At 41.3% G+C, this 23,085-nt stretch overlaps 1 protein-coding gene across 2 annotated transcripts in view; it reads right to left on the bottom strand.

Annotated features, from left to right (window-relative positions):
• creb5b (cAMP responsive element binding protein 5b) overlaps positions 1–23,085 on the bottom strand; it is a 56,189-nt gene that overhangs the window by 14,461 nt on the left and 18,643 nt on the right. For both annotated transcript variants that reach the window (XM_088307280.1, XM_088307279.1), the window contains exons 5-7: positions 21,058–21,209; positions 9,538–9,664; positions 7,330–7,440 (exon numbers count right to left, since the gene is read on the bottom strand). In XM_088307280.1, coding sequence (XP_088163406.1) covers positions 7,330–7,440; positions 9,538–9,664; positions 21,058–21,209 — 390 coding nt within the window. The remainder of the gene's footprint in view (positions 1–7,329; positions 7,441–9,537; positions 9,665–21,057; positions 21,210–23,085) is intronic.

Below are 23,085 nucleotides of genomic sequence, written 5' to 3'. Positions count from 1 at the left end.
CAAAATCAGTATGCCGCAGTCATGTTAGTGCTTTTTATGAAAAGGATAAAAGAATATATCCCTGTGAGCATTGTTTGTCGAGATGTGTTGCTGCACAGTTTGTGTTTAAATATCAATTAACTAAATGGTTAGAACTAGTGGATTGCTACTAGTTCTGTTAATCTCTTTCTTCAATTTTGTTCCTTTTGCTTCAAGCAAGCACTCGGGGTCTTTTTGTAGGATTTGCTGCTCCCATTTAGCGATTGTAACTTTGTAATTGTAATTTTTGTTCGCAAGTCAAGACTCAACAAATAAGAAGGTTCGTATCTCTGTCGGGTCAGTCAAAAGCAGAGCTAGAGTTTTGGTGTTATTTCATCAGTTTCATTGTAAACTCATTTAGTGCCATTGACGGCTAAAAACGTCAATCTTTTTTTAAATTTTATTTTATTTTTATTTATTTTATTTTTTTTACTCGGCTGGTAGTGAATGAGTTAATATTACCTTAAACTTGTCTGTACAGCTAATAAATGTTTACTCACACCAATGGCTTGAACCTGGAATGACTGAATTTAATTAATATATATTATTTCATTTTTTTTTAAAATTAGAACAACTTGGAAGTCAACCAGCGTCACAGAACAGACTCAAGCCCATTCAGCCAGTGTAACTACCAGCAGTCACATTTTAGAAGAAGAGTATTATTTGTTGCACCATTCCAAATGATCATAACCTTTCGGGCAATATTTTGCGTGGGATTTGGTCCTCGAACTCTCAACCTAACACTGTCCACCATCTGCATTTTAAAAGCAGCAGCTTGTCTGTGTAGTTTTGTCAGGCGCTAAGAGGATCTTATTCCACTCACTAGCCACTACGTGGCTGCCTGCAGAACCCACTCTCTGTCCCCTTAAACTCCACACCCCCCATTAGTTCACTTTTATTAGATTTCCCTCTCGCCCAGAGAGGCAGTAACCCCCCCCCCTCTCTTATACACCCTTCCTCCCCCTTTTTCTCCCTCTGCTTGCCAAGAGCTGGGGACTGTTAAACTGATTTCCTCAGGGAACGGCGAGGCAGACAGTCTGATGGGAGAGCTCGGCTGTAATGTCGCCCCCTCTCTCCTCTCTCAGGTCCCGGGCCAAGTGCATAAGAGCTGGGCTCACCTCTGGCGGCAGCATGGACACAAATTGGCTGCTCTGCCAAGGCCAGACGTTCGGACGAACAGAACGGAACGGGACGGCGAGACACACGCCCAATCGAGGAGCGTGATCCAAAGCATGCGCTCATGCTCTTAGCTGCTTCTCCACCCTGTCAACTTAATAGATGGCGTTCTGACGACATTCTGTTCCCGTTCATGTAAAGCAGAGCTCTCAACAAGCATTTTATGCTCACTGCTACAACCACTAAACTCAACAGAAGGTCTAATAATAAATGTGTCTGACGAAGACCAAAACACACAAGAATAAGAATCCACACTGACATACAGAATGTCTTAATGGATCGTCAAATTGCTTTTCATTTACTGTAGATGGAGCTCGTACGCTAGTTAGAGACCGAAACACCCCATTGTCCTTTGAAAAAAAAATTAGCACAAAAGGGAGGCTTTTATTGAATTTCATCTGTGTTCTGAGGAGAGAAATTGGAGAAAAGAAAAATAAAGTGGGAGCAAAGGAGATCTCCTGGTGTCCAAGCAGATCAGATCCTCCTCAATATTGACTTGAGCGTAATCTGAGTGAAATCTCTGACCCGACAATCTTAATCCAATCACCTCTCTAGTGCGTGAGGTCTTATTGGGTAGTAACTCATTCTATGGTTGCTGTCTGGGATCTCTCGGGTGGGTCAGTGGGTGCTTGAGTTCATTGACCGTGGACCGGTCCATGGGGTGAGGGCAGCTGGTTTACCCAGGCTTGGCTCGGTCGGATTCTGTCCTATTCACAGGCCCTGGACCATGACCAAATGGCCTTCGCATCAGCATAGCAAAAACAACACGGCGTCATCCGAAGATGAACAGATGCAACACGCTCACTCCCATCCACACACCAACCGCCACACATATACACAACTCCTCAAATGTTATATCATCTATCAAATCACATTCCAAGAGCAACATATTGCTTCTTTTCCAATAATGCTAAGGAGTCATAATAGGCTGAGATATTCCATAAAAATATGCATAGACATAAACACTGTACAATAGTAAAAACCGTGAAATGTGCTTACTCCTTGAAGTTCAAAGTTGTTATAGTCAATGAAAGCTAACAAAAATAACAAAAACTAAAATTGAAAAAACTTAAAAAAAAATAAATAAAACAAACTAAAAATTAACTAGAATTGGAGCAAAAATGCACTTTGATTTTCGTTGTTGTCAATTGATATCACACATGAGCTTTTGCTGTTCATTTTAAATGCATTTATTTTGGTATTGCTGTACGTCCATATCGACGAAGGAAGGTCCATCGTTGGAGAATTGCAGTTTACTTTACTTTATTATAGTAAACTGAGTGACTTTTTTTTGCACCTAACAAATATTTCATATACCTAAAAAACTAAAATTAATACTATAACTAATAAAACCTAAATTTAAACAGAGCATCCCCCCCAAAGAAATTAATAAAAACTAACAACCCTTCTCTAAAAACTAATTAAAATGAACTCAATTTAAAAACTAAATTAAATAAAAACAAACTTTAATGAAAAATACTATTACAACCCTGGTGAAGTCATGACCCCCCCCCCATTAAAAAGATTCTAGAAAGGATAATTTCCATTCTTTTCTACGTCTGAAAATGTTACAAAATCTCTGCTCCGATTATGAATGACTCCAGCGGTTCTGTTAAGCTCTTAAGAAACGATGGTGATTGTGCACATTGTCACCAAGATCTATTCAACGAGTGGCACGCCATCATAAAGACAACAGTCCAAGCGACAGTATGTCTCTGGGTCAGAAAAAAAAAAACAACAACAACACAGTGGGATCAGTGTGAGAAGGGGCCCCTTCCTTGGTCTGAGTCCAACACTGATAAACTCACAGCTCCTCACTCTGACTCCACTCACCTCAATGGTGAAAGAAACAATTGTATATTCATCATCCGAAACGGTATGTCAGTACATGTTGGCATGTGTCCTCTGTCAAGCGTCCATATTCGCCTGAGGTTAACCGCACATAACTGCTGAGAAAAACAAGACAGCTCCGCATCAATGACTCTATGCAAATGGTTTATTGTGTTCCAGTTAATCCCCAAATGTGTTTTAACTTCCAAGGACGATCACTACCAGGGTCAGCGGAATGAGAGTGAGTCATTTTTTGTGCACGTGGTACACACACACACACACACACTGACACAAATATATACAGTGGACGTTCACTGTGGATCTGCCTGCAGATTCAGCTGTGCTCTTGGTTCACCGTCCCTCTCCGATGACATCACGCCCTGACAATGTTGCCATTCATACAGATGTTGCTTGCAAAACCTGGAGCTCAACTTCTATTGTGTGCGTGCGTGTGCTGTGCCTTACAACATAGATCTTAGCCTGAGGTGTACCACAAGGGTGCTCACAAATGCAATCATGCACTATAATTGTTAAACTGAAATCAAATTACTTCATCCGAAAACAATTATAAGTGTGTAAAATGTATTAGGGGTGAGCATAAACACATGCTGTATTTTGGCATTTTATGAACATTTATGAGATGTCCCCATACTTATTATTAGTGTGAAACTCGCACCTTTTTGCCTATTAATCCAAGGACCTAACACGAAAGGCTGTGTAAACGAAATGTAAAATGCAACTTTCGCCTTTTGATTGCAGGTCCTCCTACGTGCTATGAAATATCCCTTTAAGACACACAGAGTTTTTTTTTTCCCCCTCCGCGGAGTAAAAAGGAGCACATTTAGAACATGCCAGGAATTATGTCATCTAACCCGTCGTGCGCCAGCTCCACAGCCAAGAGCGCTGCAGTCGAGAACATATAGTATTGTTTACCGCATTCAAAATTCAGCGCCTAGCCCGATGCTTAGTGACACATTTATTGTCCTTAGTAACAATGTAAACAATATTTAATCACACGCTAATAAACAACACATTTTTTTTCAAACATTAAAAAGACTTGGCGGTCTGAAATTGGCAGCAAAAGCACAGAGCTCATTTGAGAGGAACACAAAAAAACAATGCGTTTGGAAATGGCTGCACTGACATGAGCTGAGTCATGTCGAATCCACGTGGCACTCGCATATGTTGTTTGGAACAAGCCCGATAAGGCAGACAGCAGAAAAAGAGAGCACACAAGTGTGTATGTAAGCACAGTGCACGTTTACCTGCCGGTGTGTGCGTGTGTGTGTTTGTTGTAGTGCCGAGGTGATGAAACAGAACTGGATCAGAATGCGTGTGCATGTGTGAGTGTGTGCTCACGAGGCCCTGTGGAGAACCGGCTCCGAACGGTGATGTAATGCATTGGCCGGCATGCTGTGGAACTTGGCCTCATCCCGATTTCCTTCACACTACCAAGGTCAACTATCCCACAACCTCGAGTCCACAACACGCACCGTTCTGTTCCCTAGGCCACAACAGAACAGAACACAACCACACCCGGCACCGCGAGCACCCACCGCTCCACACAAAAATCACTTGTAGCAAAAACTAATAAAACACACCAATCTCAGCAAGTCCTCCCAGACAACTAAAAGCAACGACGGGAAACATACAAGTCTGGCAGGTTTTGACTCAATGGGGGGGGGTCAAATAGAGGAGAACAAATAGGGACACTGATGCAGAGATACAGTCTCTGGCCCGCAGAGCACAAGCAGAGAGCTGAGAGCACGATACGAGTCCCCAAGGGGCCACAGCAGTCCTTTGGCTCATTAACTATTTACACCAGAGACAGGCCTCCCTGCTGCTCTGGCCCACCACAAAATCAATTAGCCTTCATTAGCCCCCCCAAGCTCTGGACCCACAGTGTGCTCTCTCTGGCAGGGGAGGGTTAAATCTGAAACAGGGGCCTCTAGTTACCGCAAAATATCAAACAAGCACACAAAATGAGTCCTTTCAAGTGGAGAACTACACCAATTTCCATGTGTTTGGTGTCTCGGAATATCAATGTCTCTCACTTTTCAACTCGCTGTCTATCTATTTCCCTCATGTCTATCAAAGTCCCACTCAATCCCCCTTCCCTGCTCTAATAGTGTAAAGTTTGGTGGGAGAGAGTGCACCCGGGTCCATGCCTCATGGGTGTGGGGTTACAGTGTGGAGATTTCCCATTGGCGGAACGTCAACATGGTCGGGGTAATGCGATTAGAGCCGGATCGAGAACGTCGCAGGGGACACATGGGCCTGATCATGGCCCAGTTATACGATATCGAAGCCGTATTTATCGACCCGGCCCGGGCGAGGATATTATGGAATTTAGTCTCTTTCTTTGCTTATGAAACACATACTAAAGATTGTGCCCTTGATAACGCAATTGCACCCAATTCTTTCGTCCTTTAATCATAAAAATCCACCAGTTGTGTTCCGAGATCAGGGAAGAGAATCTGGAGTGATCCGCATTTTTTTATGGTTTTTTTTGTGCCTTGCGTCTAGATGGCAGACGAAAGCGGTGGCCTGTAGCCACTTAGTGACTGCATATGTTTATGGAAGGCCCAATGGAGCATTTACAATTCAATTACAAAGATAGGAGGAGTACAAAAACGAGTAAGATGTGTCTGGATGACAGCCAGAGGAGAGATAAGCCTAATACACCAATATTGTGTTACCCCGGTATGTTACCATAGGAACCGTTAAGGAGATTCAAAAGACCACAAAGACGATCAATCTTGGGAGAGCAGGAGGAAGAGGGAGAATTAAATGCCCTGGGAATGCTCCTGCGCTCCACTATCAGAGCAATAACTCTTCTAATGACCTCCACTACTCCTCTCTCTCCCGCTCATTCGCTCTCTCTCCTCTCTCCGTCCACTCCATCTCACCAGCAAAGTCAGCTATCAGCGGCCATTACCAAGCACGCTTTCCATTACTCGTTTTCTTTCCAAGTTAGGACATTTGCACTTTCTAAGGAGAAGTTCCCGTTTTCATTGTCACATTGCAGACAAAAAGTTGGCGGGTAATCGTGTGAGCCCAAGATTAATTCAGTCATGACATAGTGGTCGGGGGAGTTTATTTACTTAACTAGAGATTGGGAAGGTGTCAAATGAGGGGAGGCCTATTGCATGTTTGAAATAATATTCAACAATATCACCGGTGTATAACAATATAGGGAAGGGACCCAGAACCACACATGTGAAAATCCACAATATAGAAAGGCCATAGGTCATTTTTTTTCCAGTTGTAGTCCTGACACATGTTTTGAAAGCATCTAAACTCATAAATACACACCCTTTAATCATATTTTAAACATATTTCTACACAAAGAATAATGTAATCATAAAATGCATAGAAAGTACTCCATGTACAGTAAGAGAAGGGCTGTGTGTAGATATGTGCCTTTAAGAGGCGGGGCCTGGTTTTTGAGATACGGTATTTATTTATTTTTTTAAGTCTGACCTATAAAAGCCTGTGCAATTCGGATTTTGCTATGCGTTCTAGTTTAGAGCAATGATGATTCAGAAAAAATCCACCTGTAGCTGAACGTAACCCTTACTTCACTAATATTACTAAAAAAATATATATATATATATATATATATATATGTATAAAAAATATCATTATTATAATAATTATTATTATTAAAACCTGAAAACAAGGGTCTGAATCAGCACCAAAAATCATCTTGAAAAAATTACTTGCATCTATGATTTAAAAAAATTGTAAAAATGTGTTGAGCAGTGCTTTTAATTAATATAATATAATCAGTTTTATTAAAAACAATGACAAAAAAAATTAACCAAGCCATTATTTTAGGATTTAAATGTATATGCTGTGTTTTAAATAATTTGGACATGACAGCCAAATTCTCGGAAATTCTGTAAATAGACTGCATGCAAATGAATTATAATTTTGCAACTCTTGACTGCGACTCATTCCTAACTGCTCCCTTATTCAAGTATGACATCATGTGACTTTTCCTGCCTGTGAGAAACTAGTGCTAACAAGTTGCAGGAGCTACAGAACATGTTCTGTACATTAAGATATACATCGGGCAGCGACTGGGCAGCTGTGCCACAACTGCATAAAGAGTCTTTTATTCCAGTCGCGAGCGCTGCGCTGGCAGGTTGAGACGCAGCTTTGATTTCGCACCAAATGATGAAATCCACACAGGCCTAAGAGAGTGGGGCCGTGCTTGGCAGAGCCCAGTGGAAAAGAAAGCTGCCACACGTCTAAGTGTATGCGCTCATAAATGTGTACGCGTGCGTATACAGTACTCACCAGTTTGGCCTCTGAGTGCATGGAGGGAATGTGCGCGGAGGAACAGGGGCTGTTGTGGGCGGGACCTTGCATAGCCATCATGTTGCCACCCATAGACATTTGTCTCTCCATCTGACAACACAACGGCAACAGTGAGTCAATAAATTCGGAATATTTGGCCCCAAAAAAATGAAACACAAAGCGTGAGGCAATAAGAGTGAGATGAGAGACAACGAGAGAGGGATTTCACATGACAGGCTGCCCTCAGCACAGCTTTGTGTGATGATAACAAGAGCTGACCCAAAACAGGAAGCCGGTATGGAGAGTCTTAACACAGGAAGCTGGTAAAACAGCGCCGTGTGTGTGTGTGTACTGATAGTTGTGTGGCGAGGGTCTATCGCACTCGCGCACTAAACCTTGGGCTGCTCTTGTTGAGAGATTGCATTGATGTGAGTAAGCCATACGCACACATTAGAATCTGTCACTTGTGGTAACCACCTGACAATGAGTGGTGCCGGTCAGCCTGGTCGTGTGTGTGTGTGTGTGTGTGTGTGTAAATCAGCTGAGCGAGTAACAGGGGTGAGACCAGTGAGTGTACATACAGGAAAGAAGGCGCCTTTGTGTGAGTGCGTGCATGCATAAATGTGCATACGCGAGCTGCTGCAACTTCACAGCTGCTAACTCTGGGTGGTGGTGTTGGTGGTGCGGTGGCCTCCCAGGGGAAAAGCGCCCCCCCCCCCAACCCCCTAAACAGGATCCCCACCCCCTTCAGCGACAGAGAATGGTGGACTCGAATCTGACACACAGCCTTAATTGCACTAAGTATGTTTTGTGTAAAAATATCACCCTAACCTGCACCCCTTTCCTGAACCGTCAATCTTCCCCAAAATGGCTTAACTCTTAATTTAATAAACATGGGAGCTTTTTTTTTTTTTTTTCCTCGTACCATAAACATGAGCTGTCTTGTGTTACAATGTGAACATGCAATAAATGGATAAAAGTATTGGGACACCTGACAATACAGGAAGTGACAACGAAAGAAAATATGGAGTTGGTCTCCCCTTTACAGCTATAACAACTTCCACTCTTTCAAAAAGTCGTTGGAGTTGGGGGGGGGGGGGGGGGGGGTTCTGATTTTGAACTCAAACTCTCAACCTCTGTCATTGTCTCGCCTAAATATTTAGAATGGCTTCTTCCACACCAAACTCATGTACTCATGTAGAAGACTTAACTGCTTAATATTTCACAACTGGGAAATGTTTTACTAAATTTGCTGTGTGTTGGCCAATGTTGGTATATATTTGACCAGTTATGTTCATGAAACCGTGATCGTAAATGCCGACTCGGCCATGTTTGATGTGAGCTAAATTGTGCAAGTAATAATCATGGTTATGGAATCACAAGTCACCATGTCGGTCCGACCATGGAGCGTTCCAAATATTGTTCCCACAGTGTAGTAAATCAGTACAGTATATCCTACTTTACATTGCTTTGTGGAAATATGTGATTATGACTGTAGAGCTGGAAATGGCACTTGTGGAACACAGGTCTCTGTTCTGGCCGCTCAGTACAATGTGGCTAGAGTACGCTAATTGAAACTAGAAAAGAGGAAGTGATTGTACACAGCAAAGTGATTAGTACTAATTTGAAGAGTCACACTCGGTAATCCTTTCAGAATGGGACTATTACTGTTCGTAATACGGCTGTTGTTGTGCCTATTGTTCTTCCAATTTTTTTCTCTCCATCAAGATTGACAGAAAACTTCTGTTTTGAATTGAGGCTATACAAATAAATTTGACTTTGGTTTTTCACTTCGTGAATATGACAATTTTGACGTCGAAATGTTTTATAGTGGCAAAAAAATGCACAATGGAACATACGAATGAGATTTCCCATATAGTTGTAATTGGGAAAACAAACAAAAAAAAAATCCTTAACCTTATTAGTTCCACTTTGTCTTGTTTTTATCATTCCCTCCTTTGAAAAGTACTCCCTTTTTGGCATCATTTCAATAAAATCCACCCCCCCCCACTCCGATATAGATTTCCTCTGTTCTACAGGAACTGACTTTCTCGATAACCTGCGCTTAGTCAATTTAATGGTGACAGCGCGCGTGCATAGCAATGACTGCGCAGTGCCGCGTGTAAACTTACCATAAGAGAGTGAAACGGTGTGTGTGTGTGTGTGTGCGCGTGTGTGTGTGTGCTCTGTGCTCCATTGTGCACTCACGGGCATCAACACAGCAGAGGAGCCGGGCATGGTGGGGTCTGGCAGCGTTCCAGGCATGGAGGCTGGCAGCGGCTGTCTCTGTCTGTTTCGTAGGTGCAGCAGTGAGGACAGAGAGCCAGGGACAGGCCTGAGAGGATAAACAAAGTGCTGTCATTGGCAGGGGAGTAAATGAAAACCTACCGGGTCAGATCGATAAATCAAACATTCAAAGGGAAAATTTATTATACCATGGCCAAAATACTGTAATTATTATTTGGAAACATACATGAAAAGGGATTCTTTTTTTTTTTTGTTAATGAATGCTATGAAAATAATACGCCCTCACTCTCTAACCACATTTTTTATGATTTCATGGCAATCTTTTTTGTTTTCCATAGAGTGAGGTGCCATTTTTTTTATGGTTCTGAGAGGATTTGGCCATGAAAGTAACACAACACAGTGACAAAAACGTTAATAGTAAAAATATCATGCTTAAAGTATACTGGTTAAAAAACAACAATAAACCTGCTGACGAGTTGTTTCAATGTGGAAAAAAAACTACTATGACAGTTTAAGATTAAATTCCTGAGATGTGGGGTAATCATTTTAGTCAAAGTGCTTGATAGCTTTGTGACCTTTTTAACTACTGCCGGCTCCAAAGTGAGGCTGCCAAAAAGCTATTGATTGTCACATTCCTCAAGAAAAAAGGGTCAATGCAGGCTGCTAGTTTTCAAAAAGTGGCGACCATCGCACTCTGGACAAATGCCTTTTTCAGAACTTAAAGACAGCAGCACACAAGCCTACTTTGTAAAATACAATTCAAAGCCCAGAAAGAAGAAATTATTTATAACCGAGAGCAAAGGAATTATCCAAAACATTTGTCACATTATTATGGAACGCTTCTGAAACCTCAGCATAAAGCCGTTAAAAAGTGCGGTTATAACCCACAGAGTATCATACTTCCCTCTATGAGTAATTGCTCTTATATTAATCATTTTCAAAGCAAGCTTTTCTCCAGCGGGTCTCTGTATTAGATGTGATATGTCAGGAGAGGAAAGTCGCGTTGCAAAAGTTGAGGTATCAGGGGATGGATTATGGATGTGCTTAAAACATCCACGCTTCATGTTCAATGACAGACGATAAAGTCAAAGCATTTATCATCGCAAAACGCAAGAGATTACGCGTATGCGATTCCCATTCACAAACAGGAAGCCTTGTGGGAAATTTCTCTTCGACAACACAGCGGACCTTGTGAATAGACGAGCTCACCGGCTATGCTTCAATAATGGGCAAGGTTCCTATCGCAGGAACCCGGCTCAGGTTTGCGGACATCCAAACACATGAAAAATCTCGAGGCTGTGACATTCTTTTTACAACCACAATGCATTGCTTGCGAGCAGACTAAAAAGCACGGGCTTTCACTTTAATACAACCTATATTTAAGCAATCAATAACCTCAGTCATCAGTGTCATCAGGATGAATTATACCTCTCACTCATCAATAAAGCTCAACACGATATTCCGAAGCATTTAGGAATGAGTGCAAACAAGGAGCATTTAGGTTAACTGTGTTCAGCAGGTTAACGTAATCAATTGACCACATCATATTATATTGGCAAGGTCGTGTGCAAGAGTGATGGTCACGTATGGGGGTGCAGGAGCAGAGCAAATGGTCCCACACCTGAATAAATACCTGTATTTTTCCAAACCTAAATATGTGCATTTACCCTGCAGACATTTTGGATTGCTCCGTACACACGGCACGATTACCATCCCGACTGTGTGTCATTTCAGTCTAACATAACAATTTATCACAATCACACTCATTTAACGGCACGTATGACACCTGAGCAGCGCGGCGTATCCAAACATTTCCACATGGGAAAAGTCATGAAATTACAATGAGCTACGTACGCACGGCTTGAACGCTGTTTCCCTCGGCCAGCTGTCAAGAGCATGGAAAAACAAGGCGGCGGCGGAAATAAACTTTTTTTTTAGTTGTTTTGTTGGACTTTCAAAGAATTTCAAACCATTTCATGTGCACCATTTGAAACAACAAAAACATTTTTTTAAAAAATGTGGTATTAAGTTATGCAAGCAATGGAAAATGTTTATTTATGTGAAAGAAAGTCTTTTGTTTTTATTGTGTAACACTTCAATTCAATTCAGATATGAACTTAAAGGGGAAATCAATCCCCAAAAAAATCTCTGCAAGAATTTTTTTATGGGCTTTTACTAGTCTAAATATGGCATTCTGATTAATATTACGTTTCCGGAATATTAGGGAAGCAGGGTTTAGCCATCTCAGTGGTGGGCCATTTTGTTACTTATCAACTGAAAATGACATCACACTAAGAGCTCAGGTAACGACCAATCACAGCTCACCTGTTTTCTAAAGCTGAGCCATGATTGCTCGTTATCTGAACCCTGAGCAACTGTGATGTCATTTTCAGTCAGATAAATGACATTACCCACTGAAAAGGAAACACAATCCAAGCCTGGACACTGGTTTTGTTTCGAAACATTTTTAATCCATTCGGAAAATCTTCGGTGGAACTGTCTCGTTAATAAAACCGTTATTTGAGGTTTTATGGTAAAGGCTTTTTACAATATATCTATGTACTTAACTGTCATGTAGAGTAAGTGTAAAGTAAGTTAAGTAAAGTAAACCAGTAAACCTTTAAGGTTTTTTTTGTCTGTCTTTGTTTTTATATATAATTTTATGTTTTGGGGACATATTAATTCATCTTTCAATGTTCTACTCGAAGTGAAAACCAAAGTTAATTTTAAACGATGAAATATGAATATCGAGTGGTTCTAAAATGTCTACACACCCCTGGTCGAATTCCGTTGGGAAGCCGCCATTATTGCAGTTGTTTATGTATACTTCTACACTCAAAAAGATTTAAAAAATCTAATCATAATTATAATTGAGTTGTTGAGTAAGGCTGCATTTAAACTCCACCTTGGTTGAAAAAGTAGAAATGATTCATCTCGTTTTGTTTTCTAACATTTGAACAGGGGTGTTTAGACTTTTTAATTTCCATGTTCTTCATGCATTGTCCTGCATTATTTCAGCTTCGGCTTGAACATGATTCGTCTTCCCTACGAGACGGCAGCACTCTGTGGTGCCTCGAGCGTTCTGTTCCTTTACATGTGTGTTTGTGTGTGTAGGTGAGTGAATAATGACAGGCTGCGGCTCCTCGGAGGCGATTGATAATAGCCTGGGCTGTGGGCCCCCGGGGAGAGCAGGTAGACACTCCACAGTCCTGACCCTGCGCTCTCACATTACTGAGTGCTGGGCTCTCACGACGGCGCTTTTCCGTCCCAATCCCCACCCCAGAACCACAAAGCCTCCACCCACCATCCACCTTTCGTCCGCCATGACATCACCGCGAGACCTTCTTGTGTTTATCCTCTCTTAATCCCGTTCTCGTTATGAATATAGAATATCCGTCTTTACAGCTATATTACCGCTTGTTCTCATGTGGTCCTCCTCAGATCAAGAGCATCCAGATTAATCGGTTAGTGGACACCGGTCTATAGAGAATGTGTGAGCACAATCCCAGCTCCAACTGGAGTGCTCTAGACTTCAACACAAGGGCCTTGGACGCACTCCAAAAGGAGAGAGAGGCGGGGGGAAAGACAGAGCAAGGCACAGGTCCACTGACTCATATCCTTCCCTCTCTGAGTCTCCTCCAGCAATGATGTAATGCTTTTGGCTTTTCGCCCTCCCCCCACCCTGTGCCGGCCTACCCCAACATTTGGTCCCTCCCTCCTCCAGTCCCCCCCCCCCCCCATCGCTCTTTCCCTCCAACATCCAGCGTCGATGCACTCGCCCCGTGCCGGGGTGAAGTCACCGAGCTCTGGGTAGACACAGCAGCTAAAAACTTTCAAACGTAACCAAAACATCCCAGGGCCGAGTTCCAGACGCTCGGGAGACGGTGGTGCAGTTGCCATGGGAACCGAAGTAAACAGAGGGAGAAACAAGGGCCTCAAACAGCTTGCAGCTGCCTGGCTCTCCGAGTAAACACTACACAGGACCTGCCCCTGATTTACTGCCTTTAATCACTGGTGGGAGGAGAGTGCCATGGGGTTTGGGCTGAGGAAATAAAACGAATCTGATCAAATAAATCAGCGCTAATGGGCTAAGACACAGGCTGACTTTTATTAGCTGGCTAGTGCAGGGATGGATGCTAGGATGGCGCTACGCTGCAAGAAAAGATGGGATGGATCTGGGATGGGGGGTGTCCACATTTCAGGGAGACTCACGACGAGGCAAAGACAAAGTGAGGAGAGCGAGTGACTGATTGTCTGTTATGAATTAGCAGAGTGTTGCTCAATCATTTACTAGATGTGATGTGGCACCATGAGGACATCAAGGATTTGTCTTTCATTCAAAATGAAATATTATGAAAGCTTGTCTATAAATTCATTTCACCACTGAATGAGATAAATCTATTGGCAACAGTTAAACGTCTTTTTTTTTTTTTTTTTTTTTTTTTTTTTTTACACGACTTAACCCGTCAAGGGAACCTGACTGCTGCTGGCCTTGTTTCAATAGGCTCTTTTACGCTGCCTGTACAAGTCGGGATTTATCTACCTTTCTCCTTGATCCTGCGCTGTATAAAAAAAACTGGATGGGGTGACAAAGTCACACCGGCCAGTTTAAAGACAAAGGCTGATAAATGGCAGGCCTTCTGTTACTAATTTTGCAACATGTCACTGTGAAAATGAAGCTGGTGACAATTATTTCCACCAAGTGGTCGGGTTCAATTGGGTTTGGTACAGTATGACACATTGGTTTCATTTGTTGTGTGCCTTTTAGCACTAGATCGAGTCAAGACAATAGCGAAATTAGCGCCCACCAATTTCCGAAAGGCCCCATTCTTCAAGCGCAGTGGACGCACAGAATACAAAGGAAGTGGTTTGTTGTTCTTCGGCAAACAACGATATGTAGCAGACATTTGGCAAGGATCAAATTCATTACACTGCAAAGGGTACACGGGTTTGAGCATTCTTAGTCGTTCCACTCTCAAACGTACGGCGACATTGCTGCTGGAGTAATTGTTCCATACATTTTCCATTTCTCAAATTATGTTTCAAATTTTTTTTCTGACACTCAGAGTTTTTAATGTCCGTTCATTTTCCTGCTGTTGCGATTTGAGTCAAAAGTTACCCCCCAAAAAATTTGCCAATCACGGTGCTGGTGTAAGAAACGCATAGAATGTGACAAAACTAAGAAGCTTAATTTAAATAAATAAGGAAGATCACCTTAACTTGAACTTTATTTCTAAAGAACATTAAAAACAATCACAGACAGAACAAAGATAAAAATCAAACATGCTATCAAATTATTAAACATAAAACAGTAAAACAATAAAACCCTAAAACAGGTAAAGAGTCTCTCGAATAAAATGGGGGGGGGGGCTTCTCTAACGTGCAGAGGGAGGCTTTTTTTTTTTTTCAGTGTTGAGCCAGAAGGAGAAAAAGCTTACATCGAAACCTCGGTAAGATGCAACTGGGCCGCTAACCTGTCGACCGGGCTGGAGCGTAGGGATGGAATAGCTAGGAGGGGTAAAATGAGGCGAGACCATTTAGGCCTTTAAAAATAAATAAATAAAAGAACGTTGAAATAAATTCTAAAACACACCAGCAACAAGTGTAGGGAGGCTAGAATCGGTGTTCCATGCTCCCTCTTACGTGCTCCAGATAAGAGGCAAGCAGCCGCATTTTAGCCCAACTAATCGGCTAACTACCAATGAGCGTTTCTTGTTCTTAATTGTTAAACCCGACATACTGAGCTGACACAGTTATCGCCGGTTGTCTTAAAGTTTTAGTGCCAGCCAGATGAGGGCTTACTGGTCCAAAACATCCTGTGGACAACTACACAGAACTCCACTGCTTTGTGATCTCTTATCTCTCCCCAAGTCATTCACACTCCCACCTTTTCCTCCCGAGTTTTACATCATCACTTTCTTTTGATCATTATCCATTGATTACATTATCCCAAATCTTTAATTCCTCTAATCACATCGGTACAATTCAAACATGATCTGTCTTTTCCTTTCCCTGTGCAAACAAATCTCCCATCCTCTCCCGTACGCCCGCTAAAGCCATCCGATGCCTCTCCTCTCGGAATCCTTCATTTCCTCTCCTCCATCCACCTCTGATCCCTTTCTTCCTCCCCTCCGTCTACCTCTGATCCCCCTTTTCCACACTTCCCTGTGCAGTGATCCCTGTGAGGCACGTCCCTGAGTGCGAGTTGCTTGTGCAGGAGGCTGCACGTGTGGTGGCCCCGGGGCAGGGATGACACAGGCCCGCTGGAATGAGAGGGAACAGAGACTGGGCGTTCCTCGACTAACGCACTATTAAACGCACTGCAGTACACAATGAGCTCATCTTAATTCAGGTCAGATGTACATCGGATGTTCTCCCGCTTTCTTTTTCTCTCTTTTTCATTTTCTAATCAACTGCAACTTTGCCGGAATTTTTAATGTATGCTTATTCTGCAGCCATGCGTCAACAGTACGTACACGCAGCGCACGGTTGATTTTTGCTCATGTGGAGAAGTGTGCTCGTCAAGTCGGGACATGAGGGCACCTGAGGCATTTTGTCGAGGTCTTGCTCTCCTGCACTCAGGAAAAGACCTCTCCTCTTATCTCGCTAAACAAATCATAAACACTCGTAAAATATGTTTTGTTTAAATTGTCAACTCCACGGGGTTAAAGTTTATCTGCAGAACACAAAGAGCCCTAAGTGCTGTCCGATGAAGAGGGTTTCAACTATGTCCCTAACATGGCAGGTTTTGAAATTATAAGCGCAGTGAAATATGCAAATGCTAAATGGAGTTGAGCTGTGTTTAAGAAAGGCAGAGCAACGCCAGATGCCTTTCTGCGGGCACTCTTGTTTTATTGGAGGCATGGGAAAATGTGTATTTACTGTGCACGACATTCAGGACTCACAATTAGAGCAATACTACTGCGGTACTGTTGTAAATTTGCACACACTGACTTCAATTGTTTAGAAAATCTATATGTAAAAATGACCATTTGAAATGAAAAAAACAAACAAAAAAAAACATCAGTACCTTTGATTAAATCGCAAACCCAGTGGTATTTAACCTAATAACCAACAAAGCCACCGCAAATGTTATGACTTCCACATGTTATGAATAAAGACTGACTTCAATTTCCTTTATAGGCAAAGATAAGGACTGCAAATAGCTGGTAGCTCTAAGGTGTGAAAAATATTGTGCATTTAATGCAACATGGAGACAAATTGACTTCCTGTGATGCAATAGCAGAGGTTGCCTATTGTGGAATTGTTGTGAAAAAGGACACATTTTGATCAATAGTACCGGTAATTAGGAATGAGCACTACACTGAATACCATTGATTCACGATGTGGACAATTAATTAAAATGTACTTTTTAAATATTTTTGAAGGTGAAAATAGCTGTCTGAATGTTCTGAACTCCTTTTTTCAATGCCGTGTTCTGCAGAGCAGAGTAATGCTGCCCGAGGAATTATGCCGTGCATAAATTAAGCAAAAGGTCTTTTTCTTAACTGAGACTGAACTAACAGTGCTTCTGCTAATAAGATATATGCGCCACTAGTCTACACATAAAATTTGGAATAATATTTCATTATTGGGACGTGAATTGAGCAAAAAAAAAATGTTTTTATCCATCTCATGTCATTCGAAAAAACTGGGCCCTTCGGCACTGTGAAGTCATTTTCAGTCGACAGCGAGTGGCAGTACACAAAGAGGCAAAATGGGATGGATGAAAACGGGAGGATTTTTCATCTTATTTCATATTCCATAATCGCAATAAATTATTGCGAAGATTTTCTTTTATTCGACTTTGACCTTTTATTGCTTCGGGACATGATTGATCAAACTGAATCCCACAAAATTGACAAAATTCCGAATGATCAATTTATCTTATTTTAATAATACATCCGCTTCAATTATTATCATTACTTTTATGATTATAATTAGAAGGGTTCGAGTCCAAAAACCACACAAACGATCAAAAACTATGTTCAACTGTTGACCGTTGCCAAAAACACATTTGTATGACATCAACAACTCAGAAAGGACACCTACTTCCAAATCGCACAAATAAATCGCCACTCTTTTCGCTCCGTTGCATGAAAGCTAATTGTGCGACGTAATGGAAACAACTGGACTGAAATCCTCTGAGGAGCCAAAGCGGAGTCATGTCATTTTAAATGTCTTGTGCCCACACCCATCTCCGAGCACATCCCCCGTTATGAGTGAAAAAAGTCGAGCCCTGCTCCGAATGTTGTATCTCATGGTTGACTAGTAACGTCCGACACATTTAACTCTGACATAACTCAGTCCCAGATGTTTACTCTTGAAAAGCATTGAAATCAGTTAGAGAAGCCTTTCCTTTGTATGATAATGATAGTCGTGGGTTTCGGAGCTGCTGTTTCTTATTCTTGGTTTTTTAACACTGGTTTGTGTCAGTGACGTTCCCCAAAGACCATTTTTAGGGACACGGGGAAAGGGAAAGGCGAGGGAAAAGGAGGGAGAGCGAGAGAAGTCCTCAGGTTTCACAGCTGCAGGCCCGGCTCAACTCGAAAGTAAATGGACTTGAGGAAAGCCAATCCTAATTGATTCCAAGCCTCAAAGCTCTTTAGTAAACATTGTGGAGCAATGAAAATGACTTGTTATCCTAATTCATTGGATGCTCGCGCTTGTGTGTTCAACAAAGCTGAAGAACAATTCAGGGAAGCAAAATGATGTGGTTTGGGTCATATTTTTTTTTTTCTATTTTAGCAGTATGACCTCTGCTGAGCTCATATACGACGAATAAAAAGTTTATAGGCCTTCAGCGTTTGCCTGAAAACCTATTAATTCGAAATGCGGAAAAGTCATTATTGTATGTAAAGGTATTTTAAGTACAGTTATGCAACTTCTTTTGATAAATGAGCCGCAGATGATGAAAAACAAAATCATCATACATTGGGAAAATCGAATATACACCAAAAGTAATTACCGATACATCGCATTTGGGTCAAAATATGAATTTGAGCCACTTAGATTTAGTATAGCACGAATAGTTTCTTATTGAAACAACATCTTCTACAACATCAGTTCAGAATTCCCGACACAAGTCCCCACACAAATTCTTATTTTACTAACCAAAAGATACAGTGGACCTCCGCTATTTGCAGTGGAGTCGGTGTCTAACAAAAACCTGCATAAAATTGATATCCGTTGCAATTGCATTTAAAAAAATATATAGTAAAAAAAAAAAACATTTTTTTTAACCCCCTAAAATTGTTGAATTAGAAGGGATAAACCGCCAACATGTGTATGCCATGAAAAAAAGAGGTTGGCTCCAACAAATATAAAAATAAATAAAAATATAGAAAAATAGTGAGAATATTGAAATATTGCTCCACTGTACATTAGAAAACGCCAGTAGAGACCGTCATGTTCCTTCGCCATTACGTCTGTCAGGTGGCGCCAAAGGGTGAGTCGACTTCATTTAAAATTCATTAGATTACATTTCATCTGTTAACTTAACACATTCTACTTAAAGCATCATATTTACCGTTAGGAAGATTTGATGATGACAACAGATGAGTCACCCACAAAAAGACTAAGACTACTTTCAGAGGGTACACAAGTACTGGCGACGATGAAATGAATATGTACAAGCAGAAAGCATCTCACCAGAGATCAGACAAGCCAAGCATATGTGACCATAAACCAGTGAAGAGGTGAACATTCTTCAGTAAGGTGAGGAGTTTTTAATGACAGGTAAAGTCAGGTGAAGCAGGTCCTGCAAAGTCTAGGTTACTGGCTGTGATTGCCGCTGCACCTCCAAAGCGGATGAAATTCCATCCTTGTCCTTGACAAAGAGCCTGACGGGATGTCAGTCAGGCTTATAGTCATGGGCCTCCCATCCAATATTCACTAGCTTCTCAAGGTGTAAATCTACTCAGGATAACCCCGACACAGCATGGGCCCAACACTGAGACATCTCCGTGTCTAGCTTTCCACAGGCCCGGTTTAAAGTAACACAGAACTGGCATAAGTCTGAATGTCGTTGGGCTAGCGCGACAGGCAGTTAAGGCGGTCGGTCAATGTAATCGGAAGATAAAGAGTGCCACAACCTCCACAAGAAAGGCTTTCACAGAGCGCTTAAGTTCATACATATCAAACCTCATGCAGCTGAAAGTCGTCACTGTCACCACATATGTTGCTTTATCCTTTTATCAGGCAAGGCCATATTTGGTAAGTTGAGTGAGTGTTTAAGATGAACGCTGCATGCTTTACTGTGAGGCTAAATCTCTCTGTCAGGCAGCAAATAAAACAAAAATATATGATAAATCTTATTTTTTATGTGAGTCTATAATGACATATGATGAAATGTAATTGTCGTAGCATCAAAGAGCAACTCAAAAAAAAAAAAAAAAGTGGTGGGCAAACTTCTTGTGCTCAAGGTCCATATTTGAGTTTTAGTACAGAATAATGAGACAGGCTATTTGTAGTATGTGAAATTTGATATATATATATATATATATATATATATATATATATATATATATATATAAAGTCTCTAATATTTATTTTGAAGTAAATTCAAATGAACAAATTACTGAATGAACTAAATGAAAAAAAATAAAAATTATATATATATATATATATATAATGCAAACATTTCCAATAACCGATGTTGGAAAAACAGCTGAGTGAATGCAACAAATATGACACGACTCTTGATAATTGAAATGCTCTGCGGACCAGATTAAAGAACGGAATGGGCTGTATGTGACCCGTGGGCCACATTTTGCCCACACCTGGTTCCGGATGTTTCAGTGAGTTTTCCATAAAGGCGTTCAGAGAAAAAGAACATGAGAAGCGTAAGAACAAAATTATTCATCAGGTTCCGTGAAATAAGATAACTCCAGTCTCACTTGTTAAAAAATTCAAGGTTGAGTTAAATTTGTTTTACACTTGGGTGACAATAAAAATTAAGATAAGCGCCAACATCCAGGAACTGAATGCGTTCAGCCTGCGAGGTTCCCCTATATTTAATTCCACATTCCAGATTTCTGGTGTCGTTTCACACCTGTGGCATGATGGCACAAAACTCACAGAGAAACACGCCACCATACCTGTCATTCCCCCGCAGTAAAAAGAGCAATTTTATACCATGAAATGTTAAACCACTGTTGAAGCGGACGCTTCTGAGGACTTCAACCGTGACCTCATAATGTGGCACGTTCTGCTTAGGGACAATGCAGAATGGAGAGCGAAGCAAAACATGTACCGCTACCCTGGTACACTGCTCAAAAAGCAACTCACATTACCTCAGACCGGTGAAAATGACAATCGGCGTGTGAGCACACACCTGCCAATTGTGGCATTGTGCATATAATTCAACTGGTGGTCAACACTTCAAGTCATTCTATACAAACACAAATCGTTTCGCTGCGTTCTCTGCTGCCTAATTAAATGTGAGGTTGATTACATCGCGGGTTGCCGTGGCCGACTCACCCTATCTGTCTGTTGGTGGATGGCGCCTGAGTGATGACGGAGCTGGACTGAGGAGAGGGGAGAGCCTGCTGGATCACGATGCTGGTGTCGTGGTTGCCCATTCTCGAGTGGGCCTGCTGGTGTTGGCCACCCTGTCCGTGCAGAGAGATGTTCTGAAAAGTCAAATAGGGAAGGCAACAAGTTTTAGATTCAGTGAAAATGATCACAATGCTTTAAGTCAGGGATGGGCAACCTAAATGATGGAGAGGGTAAAACAGTTCATCAGTGTTTCTGGGGAGCCACATAAGACCACATGTCCTAATCAGATGTATGACAAAAAATGTAAATATGGACAAAATAAATGCATATGGTTGTTTTTTATTTGACATTTCAGTAGCGGAATGTGGTACATGCTCGATGCATATATGAAAGACCCAGCCTTCAAAAAATTCACAGTGCATAAAAATTGTCATTCAAGGATGGCACAAAATTATTGAACAGCAAACCAACATTAAAGCCAAGGACTCAATTTGAGCATTTTTTCCCCACAAAAATCAACTCATTTAAAAATGTTTGTCACGCATGTTATTACAAAATCTCAAATTATTAGGCCTACTCACGTTGTAGCTTAGCGCAAAATAAGACCTCGTGCATGCTCAACTTAGCGATGTATGCCATCTGAATGGGCATATTACTACAGTACTTAAAACTACTGCAGAAGAAACTGGTTTATACTTTCTCTTACCCCAAAAATGTTTTGTTTTTTTCATTTTATTTTCATTTTAATTAATTGAAGGCTACTCACTATCGCCGGTTGGCCATACCTGCTCCAAGCATTCGAACTCAATTTGCCTTGCCTTTAACACTTAGGCATAGAAATATGTGCGCACAAAAAGTGTATTTGCAGTTTTGCATACACAATGAGATTCATCAAACTGGAGACGAACGAGTTGGCTGATTTTGCGTCTTTCAAAACCACATCATGCAGCTGTGCGTAACCATGGCGAGGACGCAAAGGCAAAATGGGAGGCGATGGGGAAAATGGATCATTTCCACTTGGGTAAACATTTGTTAAAATGACCTATTATTGATTCAGCAATGCAATTTTGGAGCTTCTGAATGATCTAAGATTCGAAAAAATTGGTTTGGAGCCAGTCGCCGATGACAAAACTCCGTTCAACTCAGAATTACCTTGCATCCGAGTAATTTTAGCGTATTGTGACAATTGTCTGGTTCTGGCCTCTCCCAGAGCCGCTTTTCAGGCGTGTTGTCCCAAGTTTCAACTTGGGACGAATTAAATCAAACAAAAGATGGCTTTCATAAGGCTTCTGGCTTTGCTTAAATTATTGGAGCGTTCGATTTCTTTTCTGTGACTCATTAATATGTTTGCCATCCACTAACACCACGTCCAACTTAATTCTGCGTGTGTGCTACTCTCATAAGTGTTCCACAGTGAAAATGCAAAACTCTCTTTTAATTATGGCAGTTTTTCCAACTTTTCCACTTGTTGTCAACAGCACGTGCAATTGGTTAAAGTGAGCAAACACACAATTTAGCGCCGCCTGTTATTTGGGATATTCAGGCGCTTTATGAGTCAGACCAAACCATAAACAAGTGCCTGAGTCATTTAAAAATAAATATATATTATTTTATTTATTGATTACATATTTTTGGTGATGATATTAAATTGTATTAAATTATTATTTGATTTATATTTATATTTATATTTATATTTATATTTATATTTATATTTATATTTATATTTATATTTATATTTATATTTATATCCAATCCATTATGATATGATTGTCAATTTGATACAGGTAATCTGCATTTGGCGCGCAGGCTACTTAAATTGAATTTTTTTGCCACATTCTTTCAGTGCTATCATTTGTTTAATTCTGCGTATTTTGCTTGCTGGGACTCGCCCCCCCCCCTGCTGACTTGGCACAGCCTCCCATCATAAAGAACACAGGCAGGGGAGGCTAGACGTGGTTGACCCGGGCACAGACAAGCTCCAGAGTCAAAACACTTGGACAACATCCTTAG

This window comes from Idiotropiscis lumnitzeri, chromosome 10 (assembly GCF_059441095.1).
Source record: "Idiotropiscis lumnitzeri isolate Australia: NSW breed Sydney's pygmy pipehorse chromosome 10, RoL_Ilum_1.0, whole genome shotgun sequence".
In the NCBI taxonomy this organism is placed as follows: domain Eukaryota; kingdom Metazoa; phylum Chordata; class Actinopteri; order Syngnathiformes; family Syngnathidae; genus Idiotropiscis; species Idiotropiscis lumnitzeri.
The sequence above is the reverse complement of the archived record's forward strand: the minus strand, read 5'-3'. Positions and strand labels throughout refer to the sequence as shown.